General features: G+C 37.6%; 1 protein-coding gene and 1 pseudogene across 8 annotated transcripts in view; one reads left to right on the top strand and one right to left on the bottom strand.

The window, feature by feature from the left end:
• AKAP7 (A-kinase anchoring protein 7) overlaps positions 1–13,715 on the top strand; it is a 137,664-nt gene that overhangs the window by 32,876 nt on the left and 91,073 nt on the right. For all 7 annotated transcript variants that reach the window (XM_082634104.1, XM_082634102.1, XM_082634106.1 and 4 more), the window contains one exon: positions 3,498–3,658. In XM_082634104.1, coding sequence (XP_082490230.1) covers positions 3,498–3,658 — 161 coding nt within the window. The remainder of the gene's footprint in view (positions 1–3,497; positions 3,659–13,715) is intronic.
• On the bottom strand, positions 6,898–8,133 carry LOC309811404 (ubiquitin-like domain-containing CTD phosphatase 1; annotated as a pseudogene). Its single transcript has one exon. The product of its transcript is annotated as a ubiquitin-like domain-containing CTD phosphatase 1 (transcript).

Genomic DNA, 13,715 nt, shown 5'->3' with positions numbered 1-13,715 from the left:
TTTTCTCAGACTCCCTCCTGGCTAGCTGTGGTGCACTAGCCCCCTTCAGGCTGTGTTCACGCTGCCAATCCCAGTTCTCTCCCTGCGCTCGGACCGAAGCCCGAGCCTCAGCTCCCAGCCCCGCCTGCCCCGTGGGTGAGCAGACAAGCCTCTCGGGCTGGTGAGTGCTGGTCTGCACCGATCCTCTGTGCGGGAATCTCTCTGCTTTGCCCTCTGCACCCCTGTTGCTGTGCTCTCCTCCGCTACTCCGAAGCTTTCCCCCTCTGCCACCCGCAGTCTCCGCCCGCGAAGGGGCTTCCTAGTGTGTGGAAACCTTTCCTCCTTCCCAGCTCCCTCCCACTGGTGCAGGTCCCATCCCTATTCTTTTGTCTCTGTTTTTTCTTTTTTCTTTTGCCCTACCCAGGTACATGGGGAGTTTCTTGCCTTCTATGAAGTCTGAGGTCTTCTGCCAGCATCCAGTAGGTGTTCTGTAGGAGTTGTTCCACATGTAGATGTATTTTTGATGTATTTGTGGGCAGGAAGGTGATCTCCATGTCTTACTCCTCCGCCATCTTGAAGGTTCCTCTAGGAGACTTTTAGAAATATTTTGGGGGGTATTTTTGGTAGTCACAATTACTGAGGAGTGCCGTGGGCGTTTATGGGCAGGTCTCAGCGTTACTAAATCACCTGCAGTACATGGGACAATCCTGAATTAGGAAGCATTGTGTTGCCCTAAATCGTGGCATCACTTGTTGAAGAGTTACAGTACAGAGCACAGTGACAGTCTGAGTCATTCAGTCCCGTGTTTCACAATGTCTGTTTGCAAATTTCAGTTTTGTGTAAAAAATTAAATATTTAGCAAGTCTACTTTGTGTTTGAAGGATTAAAGTGACATTCTTATGCTACTTTATGATACTGGGAGTCACAGCTCTACTGGAAAATGATGACCAGATATTTGCAATTTAGCAATTATTCTTGACTAAGTTGTAATGAAAGATCTAAATAATAGTTGAAGTTTGCTGTATAGACAAGACAGTATTTTACAGCTCAACCAACATTAATTTCCAACCATGTGTTAGATACTGAGATAAGCGCTTTGGGGAAAATAAAGATGAACCGTGAATGCGTCTTGTACTCATGGATTATACCAGGTAGTTGACTAGGTCATACGGACCCAAGTAACTGTAACAGATAAATGTAAAAAGTGGTATGTTGCAATTGGTGTAAAGTATTAATGGAATTGCAAAGGAGAGAAGATTTGCTTCTAGTTTGGGGAACCAGGGAAGTGTTTGTGGCATAAGTATCGACTTTTAGGTGATGATGAGATTCAAGGTGTGGCTTCATTTTGGGTAGCTGTATAGTGAGAGTGAAACTGATTGGCTTTCTTGGTAAGACATTGTTTATATGACGGATTTCCTAAGTCCCTAATTTTTAAATTTTATCTTTCATCCTATACAGTATAATATGCTAGAGACACATATTGTTGGTTTCTTGTTCTATATTCTTACTTTTCGAAGTCTAGTATCAAATTTAAGTATTTAAGAAAGTATTGATCAATGGATTGGATATGGAGTGTGCAGAAACTTTTTTTTTTTGGTATGCGGGCCTCTCACTGTTGTGGCCTCTCCCGTTGCGGAGCACAGTCTCCGGACACGCGGGCTCAGTGGCCATGGCTCACGGGCCCAGCCGCTCCGCGGCATGTGGGATCTTCCCGGACCGGGGCACGAACCCGTGTCCCCTGCATTGGCAGGAGCACTCTCAACCACTGCGCCACCAGGGAAGCCCCAGAAACTTTTTTTTTTAAATAATGAATTTCTTCAGGTAGGTATCACCCTTTGTGTCCTCACAGTGCAGAAGAAAGGAATAAAAATATGTTAGCCCAGATGCTGATTTGCAAAGATGCTGTCCTATCTTAGTTTTAAGTACAACCTTTGGGTCTGAACTCTAGTTTCAGAATTCTGTTTCCTACGTGCCTGTACTGTATTCATTTTACCATAAAGAAGTCTTTCCATAAACCGTTCTTGAAAAGATACTCTATTTAAAAGAGTTTGAAAGTTAGTGATATTTATCAGTAGGCACTATGACTCCTTTCACTCTGTGACCAGTGACATCTCATTAGGACAAATTTATTGATTTATGATTCTGAAGAACTGAAAAACTGGACTGAATTTAGATCGCCTATATTTCTTTAAAGAAAAATGGGGTATAGAATTCACTGTCTCTGAAAAATCCTGACCTTTAGCATGGCCTGCTTTCATATAGAGTTAAATTTAAAATGAGTATATTGAATTCCCCTCATTTTTGGTAGATGAGCCAGAAGTGGCTGATCTGTTTTCACATGCTTTAACTCAGTGTGTGGTGAAGGACAGTATTATAGCAGAAGTGTGTCTTTTTGGATGAACATAAATACAGGTAGGCAAGATTGGATTTTGGATGTGGATTTGGAGGTACAACGAGAAATGCTGACATTTCTAAAGCTATTTTGAAGTATTATGTATTGTTTTGACAGAGAAACAAGACTCAGTATGGGAGCTATGGATGAAAATCAGTTAAAAATTTTATACGAATACTAATTTAGAAATAGGAAAGATCTAGAAAAATACCTAAATTTCTTTTCACACATTTGACATAATTACTACTGGCGAACAAATTGCTGATCAAGATAATTTAAATTAATGGTGGTTCACCAGAAGGGTGTTTAAAACCCCTCTCCATAATATAATAATGTCCTTATTTCTTTTTTGAGTAATTGCTGCCCTCTAGTGAGATTTTATTTTTTTTTCTCATAATAAAATACCTATACCAAACTCCTCTATGGAAATAATTGATCTTAATTTTCAAAATATTCCAAACTTTATAATGTCTAATTCACTAATATAGTAAACATTTATTTTTAGAAAGAAAAATAATGCATTTGAAACACAGAATAGCCCTTTAATCATAGAAGCTAAACAGATACAACAGACTTATGTAGCTGTAGTTGGTAAATATAAATTGCACTTTGGTTGAACCCAAGTATAATAAATTATCTTATTGTGAGACTATTATATTTTAAAGAGATAATGTATTTTAAATTTTAGTAGAGTGCCTCACAAATAGTAAATACTATATAAGTGTTAGTACTTTTAACAAGAATCTAGAACTTTGACGTAATCTAATATAATGTTTTGTAGGTATTAGGTTTTTCTGCAACATACTGTCAGTAATTTTCTTTTTTAGTTGTCCATGCAGTATTTCCTTGGTTAAAAACCTTTTGGTGAACTATAACATAGCATCTTCTTTTGCGTCTTTAATATAAAATAAATTATAATTAGGTAAAGATGAATTCAATTCTACAGATTTTGTTAAAAATTAATATTAGTTTTATTTTGATCATATGGATTAGATTTTGAAGGTATTTTGAGCATTAAAGTAATTAGTACAAGTATAAAAATTTATCTTTCTAAAACTGTTTCTCATTTGGTTTTGTATATTTTATTACTTAATATGTTACTGAAAAATATATTATTTCTTACCAGTGGTATTGATGCTCTTTTGGAATTAAAACCATTTGTGGAAGAAATCCTCCAAGGAAAAACTTTGACTTTGCCCTTTGAAGGGGTTGACACTTTTGGAAATCAGGTTGGATTTGTGAAGCTGGCAGAAGGAGATCACATAACCCCACTTTTGGAGATAGCAGGTAAAACAAACAGTGATATACTTCCATGAAATCTCATCTGTTGAAGAAGCAATTTTCTTCTCCCAATTCTTATAATAGAGATTTGACATCTTTTAATTTGGGGGAGCCAGTGTAACCTCACTTTATAAGTGAGCTGCTTCAGCATTTGCTTATATAGGGAAGTAGCCAAATAAAGGGTGGGAAAAGTTATCTTGATTCTTTGACCTGAGGAATATGTTGATTCTGGAAGATGATGGACTGGACTCAAGTATTTGTTAGGACTGTCCTAATCATAAGTCTGAAGGATCCAATGCTTATCATGACATTTGACATGTGGTTGGCATTTAGTAACTATTGAATGAATTAATAAGAATCACCAATTGCCTATTTGGAGGCTTGTGGGCATTGTCAGCCCCATTCCGGAGAATCAGTAGATGAATCAGCAGCATGTTTCTCTGCGCTACCTTTTTACCTTCCTGTTTAGGTACTGCTCTATGAGCAGAAAGTCCATTGGTGGTGGTAGAAGGTCTCATATCCATTGGAGGACACATTGCTTTGTGCAGCACAATTGAAAATGTTAGGGAAATAGAAGCAGAAAATTATAAAGCCTGGATGAGTGCTTTTTAAAGATGATCCAGAGATCATAGTTGGGTGTTAGTAAAACAATTGTTAAGGAAACAATTTTTATTTCCATTTCCTCTCATATCGTGCCAGGTCGTTTCATGTCATATCATTTCAGGTTCAATAATCCTTGATTCATAACACACTCTCATCACTGCTCCATGCTGGGTTTATTTTTATCTATCTATTTATCTGTCTTAAAATAATATCATAATCATCTGGGAACCCACCACCCAAAACAAAAGCTAAGACCTTGGTAGTAATCTAACCATATTGTCCTTTTCATTAATCTATCCTTTGGCCTTCCTTCATTTAAGCTAACCATCATCCTGAGTCAGGGTTTATTTCCTTGTATTCTCCCCAAGTATATGTATTTTTAATTGGTTTTAATCTTATAAAAAGGATATCCTATTGTATGAGATTTTTTGAGACATAACTTTTTAAAAAACTTAATATATTGTCTTTATGCCGTTTTTAGTTGCCCATTCAAAAGTGCACCTCTTTAGGGGTGAGGGAGGCATGAGGATCAGATTCCATTTCATTGTTGGTTAAGTTTTTCTTTTGTGGAGCAAAGTATGTATAAACAACAAACAAGCAAGCATTTAAACAATAGTCATGAGTCAAGTAGGATTTAAAATCATTAGTTGGCTAAGGAGAAAGCAACTCTAACAGTTTTGATGGCAAAGCATTTGGGAACCCATGCCTTCAGTTAACAGACTTAATCTGTTCATCCTGAACTGCTCTGGAGAGAATGCTAGATTCAGGTCTTTCCTTTTGTAATATAAATATGTCTGAGCTCAAGAAACATTTCTAATTAGTCATTCATTCATTGTTCTTTTAAATAATTCAATGGGTGCTTGCAACATTGAGAATTCCATCCATTCTTAGCAGTAGTCTCACAAAGGCAGTTTCCAGTATTGATGAAAGATCCATTGTGTGGTGAGGAATGTGAAATCTCACCAGCTTTAGTGTGACTCTGAGCTCAAGGGTGTTGGTTTGTCATTTTAGAAAAGGCCACTGCCCCTGTGATTCCTTTCTAGATGCCAGAGACTGTTTCTTAAATATATATATACTTTTCTAAACGTTTAAACAAAACATTACAAAAAAGGGAAAATAGAATGGCACTCTGTCTACTCATATAATCACTTGCTTTTAATCTTTTGTGTGTATACTGTACTGTTGTTTTGGGTTATGTTTTTTATTTTTTAATTTTTTTTAGCTGTGTCCTGCAGCATGTGGGATCTTAGTTCCCCACCAGGGATCGAACCCGTGCCCCCTGCAGTGGAAGCATGGAGTCCTAACCACTGGACCACCAGGGAATTCCCTGGATTATAGTTTTTATGCAATTTTATAAGACATCTAAATATTTGAATATGTATATGGAAAATTTCAGTGAAGTTTAGTTGAGCCTCAATTTGTGTAGTGTTCAGATAGTCCAGATGTTCAATACATGGAATTTTTGTTAATATTTCACTTCATTAGATTTATTTTTAAAAGAATGCCTCAGGATTAGTATTGCTTTAGTCCGACAGGATCAGTAAAATAATGTCATATTTGTTTTTGTGTCATATATTATAAACTATTTTTCAAATATATTACAACTTTCAGAAGAATATATTCCATTGACCAGGGTAATACATTTCTTAGAACATTGTTATAAACTATGTATATGTGTATGCATATACAGGAATAGTAAACTCTTATTTGTTCAACATAAAGGAGGCCGAGCTAGTTGACTTAATGGAAAGAAGGAAAAAAATTTTTTTTTAAGAAAAGGAATTTCTTATTTACATCACTGAAATAGTCCCCCGTAAGAACAATACATACCATATTTATTTGAAAGAATCAGATTCCTTTCAAATAGAAGAACTGTATAAAGCAATACTGTCAACACAAAACAGTGGTCATATTACCTATCTGCAGGCATAAGCATTGCTAATAACCTTTTCTTTTTAATCTTGTGGCTAGATATTTTCACTGCAACACAGTGTTTGCACTTAGAGAAGACAGAGCTGGAATAGGACAAAAACTTTTTGTTCATGCTTTTTAGGTCTGAACCAGTGATACGTCCCATTTCAAAATGTACTGCCTTTAACTGCTTTTAGGACATTGGTTTTAGGCAGGAGTGCTTCTACTTGGCTAGCACAAAGAAACACACTCTTGTTCCTTAGTTTCATTCCTCAGTCTCATGTTTTCTGTTTGTCACACTGTGACCTATCTATCAGAGCAGACATTTTCCAGTTTTACTTAAAGCACACTGACACACATACACACCAAACTGAGACAGCTCAGAATTTAGAAATGTTAAGTAGTGAAGTAATAAGAGAAATTGTGTTTATGACAAAGGAATAAGAAAAACTCTCAGTGGTTTTAAGCATACCAAACTAGGTTTCTTACTAAAAACTTTTCTTTTTTTGGTTTTAAAAACAGTATTTTCAAATTGGGTTTGGGCTTAGATAAAAACACAGTGAGACAAAAACACAAGACATACTTGTTTCCAAAGTCACAAAATGACATTGTTAAGTATACATTTTTGTCAGCTTTTTGTGTGTGTGTGGGGAAAAAAACTCAGTACTCTATGCTGGAGAAAATATTTTTCAGGAGTTACAGTATATTCATACAGGGGGAAAATGTTTTTTTTTTTTGCATATCGCTATGATCTTCAAAAAATATATAATTAAATTTGCAAAAAACTGGAAGAACAAGTATAAGCAGTCTGGTATTTACTGCAATGTCCAACATTATCATAATGATCTTTAGCATAAAAGCAAAAAGAAATTCATGGATCTCAAGCATCTTCAATAACTGCCAGTGTAGCTTGTAACTACTGTCCTTGCTTCTTTGAGAGATACCTTTCCCAATATTTGTGATTTAGGTCCAAAAAGTCATCTAATTTTGCTATTTCCTTGAGGTACTGGGTTAATTTTAAAAGTTCTGCATAATGTATTTCAGATTAAAAAAAAAGTTCTTTGTCTTTATCTCGATTTAGGTGTGCTTTCATAAAAGGTCTTATCTTTGGTCCATTCTGTAGGTTCATTAGAAAATTTCTTCCTATGTCATCAAACATGATGGGTTTTTTTTGCTGTAAAACTCTGAAAACTTGCCCCATATAACACCAAGAGGCTTTACATCTATTAATCCTCTCCTTAGAGTATGCACTGTTATCATAGCAGCACTGTCCAACATGAAGATAATCTTGTAATTTGCATTTGTACTCACTCCCAGCTCTTTCATTTTAGCTTCAATCCACTTCATGTTTGTTGCAGATCAAATAACAATGTCATAATCCTCATATGCAGATGTTAGGAATTCATGAAGATATGGCCACATTAATTCTACCCCAGTCTCTGCACAAGAGACTGTGGTCAAATAATGTATAATCAACACCTAATACCAAAGGTTTTTTCCCTTCCCTGGGAGGATTCAAAATTTCCACTTTGTACTCTTTTACTCTGTGGGAAATTTTCAGTAGGTTTTTCTCCCTATTTTCTACTTCAACTACTTCATCTTCAATATCAGAGTCGTTAACAACATCATCATTGTCAGGAGGTGGACCTAAGGCATCTTCCAAGCTCTCCTCATGAGTTCCCATCATCATGATTTTAGTATTTGGTTTCAGTTTGAGAGCTCCAAGCTTAACATCATCTTCTGCAGGTTTGCCTTTAACTTTGAGTCCAAGTAACTTCTGGCATTCTGGTAGCACTCCCGTAAGGGTCTTGAGAAATTGAGATCTAGCACAGTATCATCTTCTGAAAGTGTGGTCACTGAATATTCCTGTCTACCACATTTTACAATGATAGGAAGAGCCATCCTTGAAATATATGATGAGGCAGCTTGTGTTCAGAAAAAGATACGTGGAGCGCAGCGGAACCAGCAGCAGCCCAGGAAAAATTTTTAAAGAACATAAATTTAATTATTAAAGTGTTGATAAAGAAGTTAAGTTTAAGTACATGTTATGAAGTGAAACTAACTTGAAAAATAGTTGAAAATTATAGTTCATGAATAGTCTGATTTACCTAATTTTCATAGAGTTTTTCAATTTTCAAGTTAAAAGAAACATATTCTTAAAATATTACACAGTTGTTATGAAAAAAGACTGAATTTTAGACACTAATATTTGAACTCATTATTGAAAATTTACAGGGTAAAGAGTAATTTAGAATTAATGTGTAATATTGAAGAAAATTATTATGCATTTTGAACTAATAAAGTCTGAATTGATGAGCTAGTAACTGTTATTTTTGGTAGATGCCTGTGGGCTGAAGAGACCACGCCCATCTTTTTTTTTCTTTAATAATTTTTATTGGGATATAGTTGATTTACAATGTTGTGTTAGTTTGAGGTGTACAGCAAAATGAATCTGATATACATATACATATATCCACTCTTTTTTAGGTTCGTTTCCCATATAGGCCATTACAGAGTATTGAGTAGAGTTCCCTGTGCTATACAGTAGGTATTAGTTATCTGTTTTATATATAGTAGTGTGTATGTGTCAATCCCAGTCTTCCAGTTTATCCCTCCCCCAGCCCATAACTGTAAGTTTATTTTCTACAACTGTAACTCTATTTCTGTTTTGTAGATAAGTTCATTTGCAGCCTTTGTAAAGATTAGTTATCTTATTTTAGTTATCTATTTTATATATAGTAGTGTGTATATGTCAATCCCAATCTCCCAATTTATCCCTCCCCACCCCTTTCCCACTTGGTAAGAATAGGTTTGTTTTCTAAATCTGTGACTCCATTTCTGTTTTGTAAGTAAGTTCATTTGTACCATTTTTTTAGATGCCACATATAAGTGATATCATATGATATTTGTCTTTCTCTATCTGACTTCACTCAGTATGACAATCTCTAGATCCATTCATGTTGCTGCAAATGGCATTATTTCATCCTTTTTTATGGCTGAATAATATTCCATTGTATAAATGTACCACATCTTCCTTATTCATTCCTCCGTCAGTGGTCATTTAGGTTGCTTCTGTGTCCTGGCTATTGTATGGAAACACAAAAGACCACGAATAGCCAAAGCAATCTTGAGAAGGAAAAAAGGAGCTGGAGGAATCAGGCTCCCAGACTTCAGACTATACTACAAAGCTACAGTAATCAAGACAGTATGGTACTGGCACAAAAACAGAAATATAGATCAATGGAACAGGATAGAAAGCCCAGAGATAAACCCACACACATATGGTCACCTTATCTTTGATAAAGGAGGCAAGAATATACAGTGGAGAAAAGACAGCCTCTTCAATAAGTGGTGCTGGGAAAACTGGACAGCTACACGTAAAAGAATGAAATTAGAATACTCCCTAACACCATACACGAAAATAAACTCAAAATGGATTAGAGACCTAAATGTAAGACTGGACACTATGAAACTCTTAGAGGAAAACATAGGAAGAACACTCTCTGACATAAATCACAGCAAGATCTTTTTCAATCCACCTCCTAGAGTAATGAAAATAGAAACAAAAAGAGGCCACGCCCATTTTTGCACACTGTGTACATGTAGGTTTATGGTGGTAGCCGCTTGAGGGAGCCGGTATACAGCAGCCAAGACTGTGTCTCAGCTTACTACCTTGACCTTGTGTGAGCCTGTTTTTCCAGAATAAAAAGCACCTTCTGATTTCCTGGCAGTACACAATAGCTCATAGAGCTAAGAAGGTATTGAAAATTAGGCATTTACATATCATTTCTCCACATTTTACAGTGATGAAATTGCACTGGAAGCTTTCTGCATAGAAATGAATGTGATTTCATTCATTTTTTTGTGTGAAATGTAATTTTGTTAAGAAGTGTATTAGATTGAGAGATTGCTAAAGATTTAGCCTGCTGGGATTATAATAGTCCTTGCAAATCTATTTTTTTTTAATGAGAAAAATGTGCCTGTGTAGCATGATAAAAGATTCCAAGTGCATTTATCTCATAAAAGGAAAAATGAAAGGTTTTCAGGGTGTTCATTTGAACATTACTCTTTCTCTTATTATGACCGTCATGTTCCCCAAAAGATGGAGAGTATATGCCCTGTGTTTCTGCTCCTTGTGCGGATTCTGTTCAGTTGCTGGTATCTTCGGGCCTTTTTCTAAGCTGTTCTGCTCTTGCACTTCTAACCACCGCAGGCAGGTGGACATCCCAGCAGCCTGCTGACCCTCCCCCTTAATGGCTGGACTAAGCTGTCTTCAGAGACATCAACACACCTTAGCCACACATCATTTAGAACTAAGCAAAGACAAGCTTTTCTCCCCAGCCAGGATGTCTGAATCACAGCCCCGCTCCCTAGAGGGTCCTCAGAGCCTCTGTCGCACGCCCTGCCTCTGTGCAGGCCCCCAGGCACAAATGCTCATACTTCTTCTCTCCTCTCACCTCTCTTTTTACCCTTTCCATTGTCCGGTATAGGGACAAATTGTTTTTCCTTTTACCCTCCTAGATTCTCCCCCAGGGACCCTGTAGACTTAGACTGACAACAGATTAACAAGGGAAAAGCAAAGAGTTTAGTAATGTGTCCAATACACATCACATGGCTGAAACCTCAATGAAGGGTAACTCACGGGGTTGGCTAGAATATGGGCTCATATAGCATCTTAACAGAAGAATAATAAATTTGTAGAGAAGTGACAAGACAAAGGAAAAGGGTTTTAAGCTTTCAGGGCAGGCAGACTGTGGGGGGAGCCTCTAATGGAGTAAGGTTTGTATGCATAGGTCCACCTTGGCCATACAAATTCCCCAGGAGAGCGGACTTGGCAATCCTCATTTTTCACAAGTGTCTGCTTTTGGTCAGACAAGGGAAGCTCTGGGAAAGTTTCTTTTTGCATCTATTGATTCTCTTTGTCTCTAGCTCAAAATATGCCTTATGCCCAAGTGGCACATTTTGGGTTGGCATATTCCCTATATCTTTTATTTTACTTGATTTTCAATCAAACACTTAAATGGATTTCCTTTATGCTGGATATTATTCTAATCATCTTACAAATGTTAACCCTTTCAATCCTAACAACTATGTGAGACAGGGATGATTGTCATCACCCCCGTTTTACAGTTGGGAATCTGAGGCACAAAGAGGCTAAATAATTTGTTAGTAAGTGGTAGAGCCAGGACACAAATCCAGGCAGTCTGGCTCCATGTTCTGTGTTCTTTTTTTTTTTTTTTAACATCTTTGTTGGAGTATAATTGCTTTACAATGGTGTGCTAGTTTCTGCTGTATAAAAAAGTGAATCAGCTGTACATATACCTATATCCCCATATCTCCTCCCTCTTGTGTCTCCCTCCCACCCTCCCTATCCCACCCCTCTAGGTGGTCACAAAGCACCGAGCTGATCTCCCTGTGCTACATGGCTGCTTCCCACTAGCTATCTATTTTACATTTGGTAGTGTATATATGTCCATGCCACTCTCTCACTTCGTCCCAGCTTACCCTTCCCCCTCCCTGTGTCCTCAGGTCCATTCTCTATGTCTGTCTTTTTTCCTGCCCTGCCCCTAGGTTCTTCAGAACCATTTTTTTTTTTTTTTAGATTCCACATATACATGTTAGCATACAGTATTTGTTTTTCTCTTTCTGACTTAATTCACTCAGTATGACAGACTTGAGGTCCATCCACCTCACTACAAATAACTCAATTTCGTTTCTCGTTATGGCTGAGCAATATTCTATTGTACATATGTGCCACATCTTCTTTATCCATTCATCTGTCAGTGGAAACTTAGGTTGCTTCCATGTCCTGGCTACTGTAAATAGAGCTGCAATGAACATTGTGGTAAAAGACTCTTTGAATTATGGTTTTCTCAGGGTATATGCCCAGTAGTGGGATTGCTGGGTCTTATGGTAGTTCTATTTTTAGTTTCTTGAGGAACCTCCATACTGTTCTCCATAGTGGCTGTATCAACTTACATTCCCACTAACAGCACAACAGGGTTCCCTTTTCTCCATACCCTCTCCAGCATTTATTGTTTGTAAATTTTTTGATGGTGGCCATTCTGACCGGTGTGAGGTGATACCGCATTGTTCTTTAAATTAATTAATTATTTTTTGGCTGCACTGGGTCTTTGTTGCTGCACACGGGCTTTTTCTAGTTGCAGTGAGCGGGGGCTACTCTTTGCTGCGGTGCGCGGGCTTCTCATTGTGGTGGCTTCTCTTATTGTGGAGCACGGGCTCTAGGCGCGGCACGTGGGCTTCAGTAGTTGTGGCATGCGGGCTCAGTAGCTGTGGCTCACGGGCTCTAGAGCACAGGCTCAGTAGCTGTGGCTCACGGGCTTAGTTGCTCCACGGCATGTGGAATCTTCCCGGACCAGGGCTTGAACCCGTGTCCCCTGCATTGACAGGCGGATTCTTAACCACTGCGCCACCAGGAAAGCCGTCCTTGTAGTTTTGATTTGCGTTTCTCTAATGATTAGTGATGTTAAGCATCCTTTCATGTGTTTGTTGGCAATCTGTAAATCTTCTTTGGAGAAATGTGTATTTAGATCTTCTGCCCATTTTTGGATTAGGTTCTTTGTGTTTTTGATATTGAGCTGTATGAGCTGCCTGTATAGTTTGGAGATTAATCCTTTGTCAGTTGCTTCACTTGCAAATATTTTCTCCCATTCTGAGGGTTGTCTTTTTGTCTTGTTTATGGTTTCCTTTGCTGTGCAAAAGCTTTGAAGTTTCATTAGGTCCCATTTGTTTATTTTTGTTTTTATTTCTATTTCTCTAGGAGGTGGGTCCAAAAGGATCTTGCTGTGATTTATGTCATAGAGTGTTCTTCCTATGTTTTCCTCTAAGAGTTTTATAGTGTCTGGTCTTACATTTAGGTCTCTAATCCATTTTGAGTTTATTTTTGTGTATGGTGTTAGGGAGTGTTCTAATTTCATTCTTTTACATGTAGCTGTCCAGTTTTCCCAGCACCACTTATTGAAGAGACTGTCTTTTTTCTCTTCTCTCGCACCTCGGAGACTCAGGCCCAACACTCTGCTGGAGCACCAAGACTCTGTCAGCCACCCAGAAAAGCTAGAAGATGCTGAGGTTGTATAGAATATTCCTTGCAGCTCCTTTCTTTTGGAAGCCTTTTGATCTGCACTCTACTTCTCCCTCCTTCTCTGCTGTCTTTGTACAAATAACCTGGACTTTCCACCAGGGATGTTGAAGAGGAGACACATGGATCTACGTAGATCTCAGCAACCTCAGCATATGATTTTCTTACTTTCCTTGGCAGAGAAATTTCATCTTTTCACTTCAGGGAAGCACTTTACGGCTTCTCTTTGGCATATCTGAATTGCCAGTGTCACTAATCTGGCACTTTGAGGCCATTACTAAGTAAAATCAGGGTCACTTGAACATAAGCACTGCAATATCACGAGGCGTGAAGTGACAAACCTGTGTTCTTTTTTTTTAACAGTTAGTATTATTTATTATAATGTATGTGTGATATACAGTCTACATAAAGAAGAATATTTGGTACAGAATAAATGCCCATTTAAGAAAT

Source organism: Mesoplodon mirus (assembly GCF_964341445.2).
Source record: "Mesoplodon mirus genome assembly, chromosome: 10".
Classification (NCBI taxonomy): domain Eukaryota; kingdom Metazoa; phylum Chordata; class Mammalia; order Artiodactyla; family Ziphiidae; genus Mesoplodon; species Mesoplodon mirus.
This window is presented reverse-complemented; position numbering and strand designations above follow the sequence as displayed.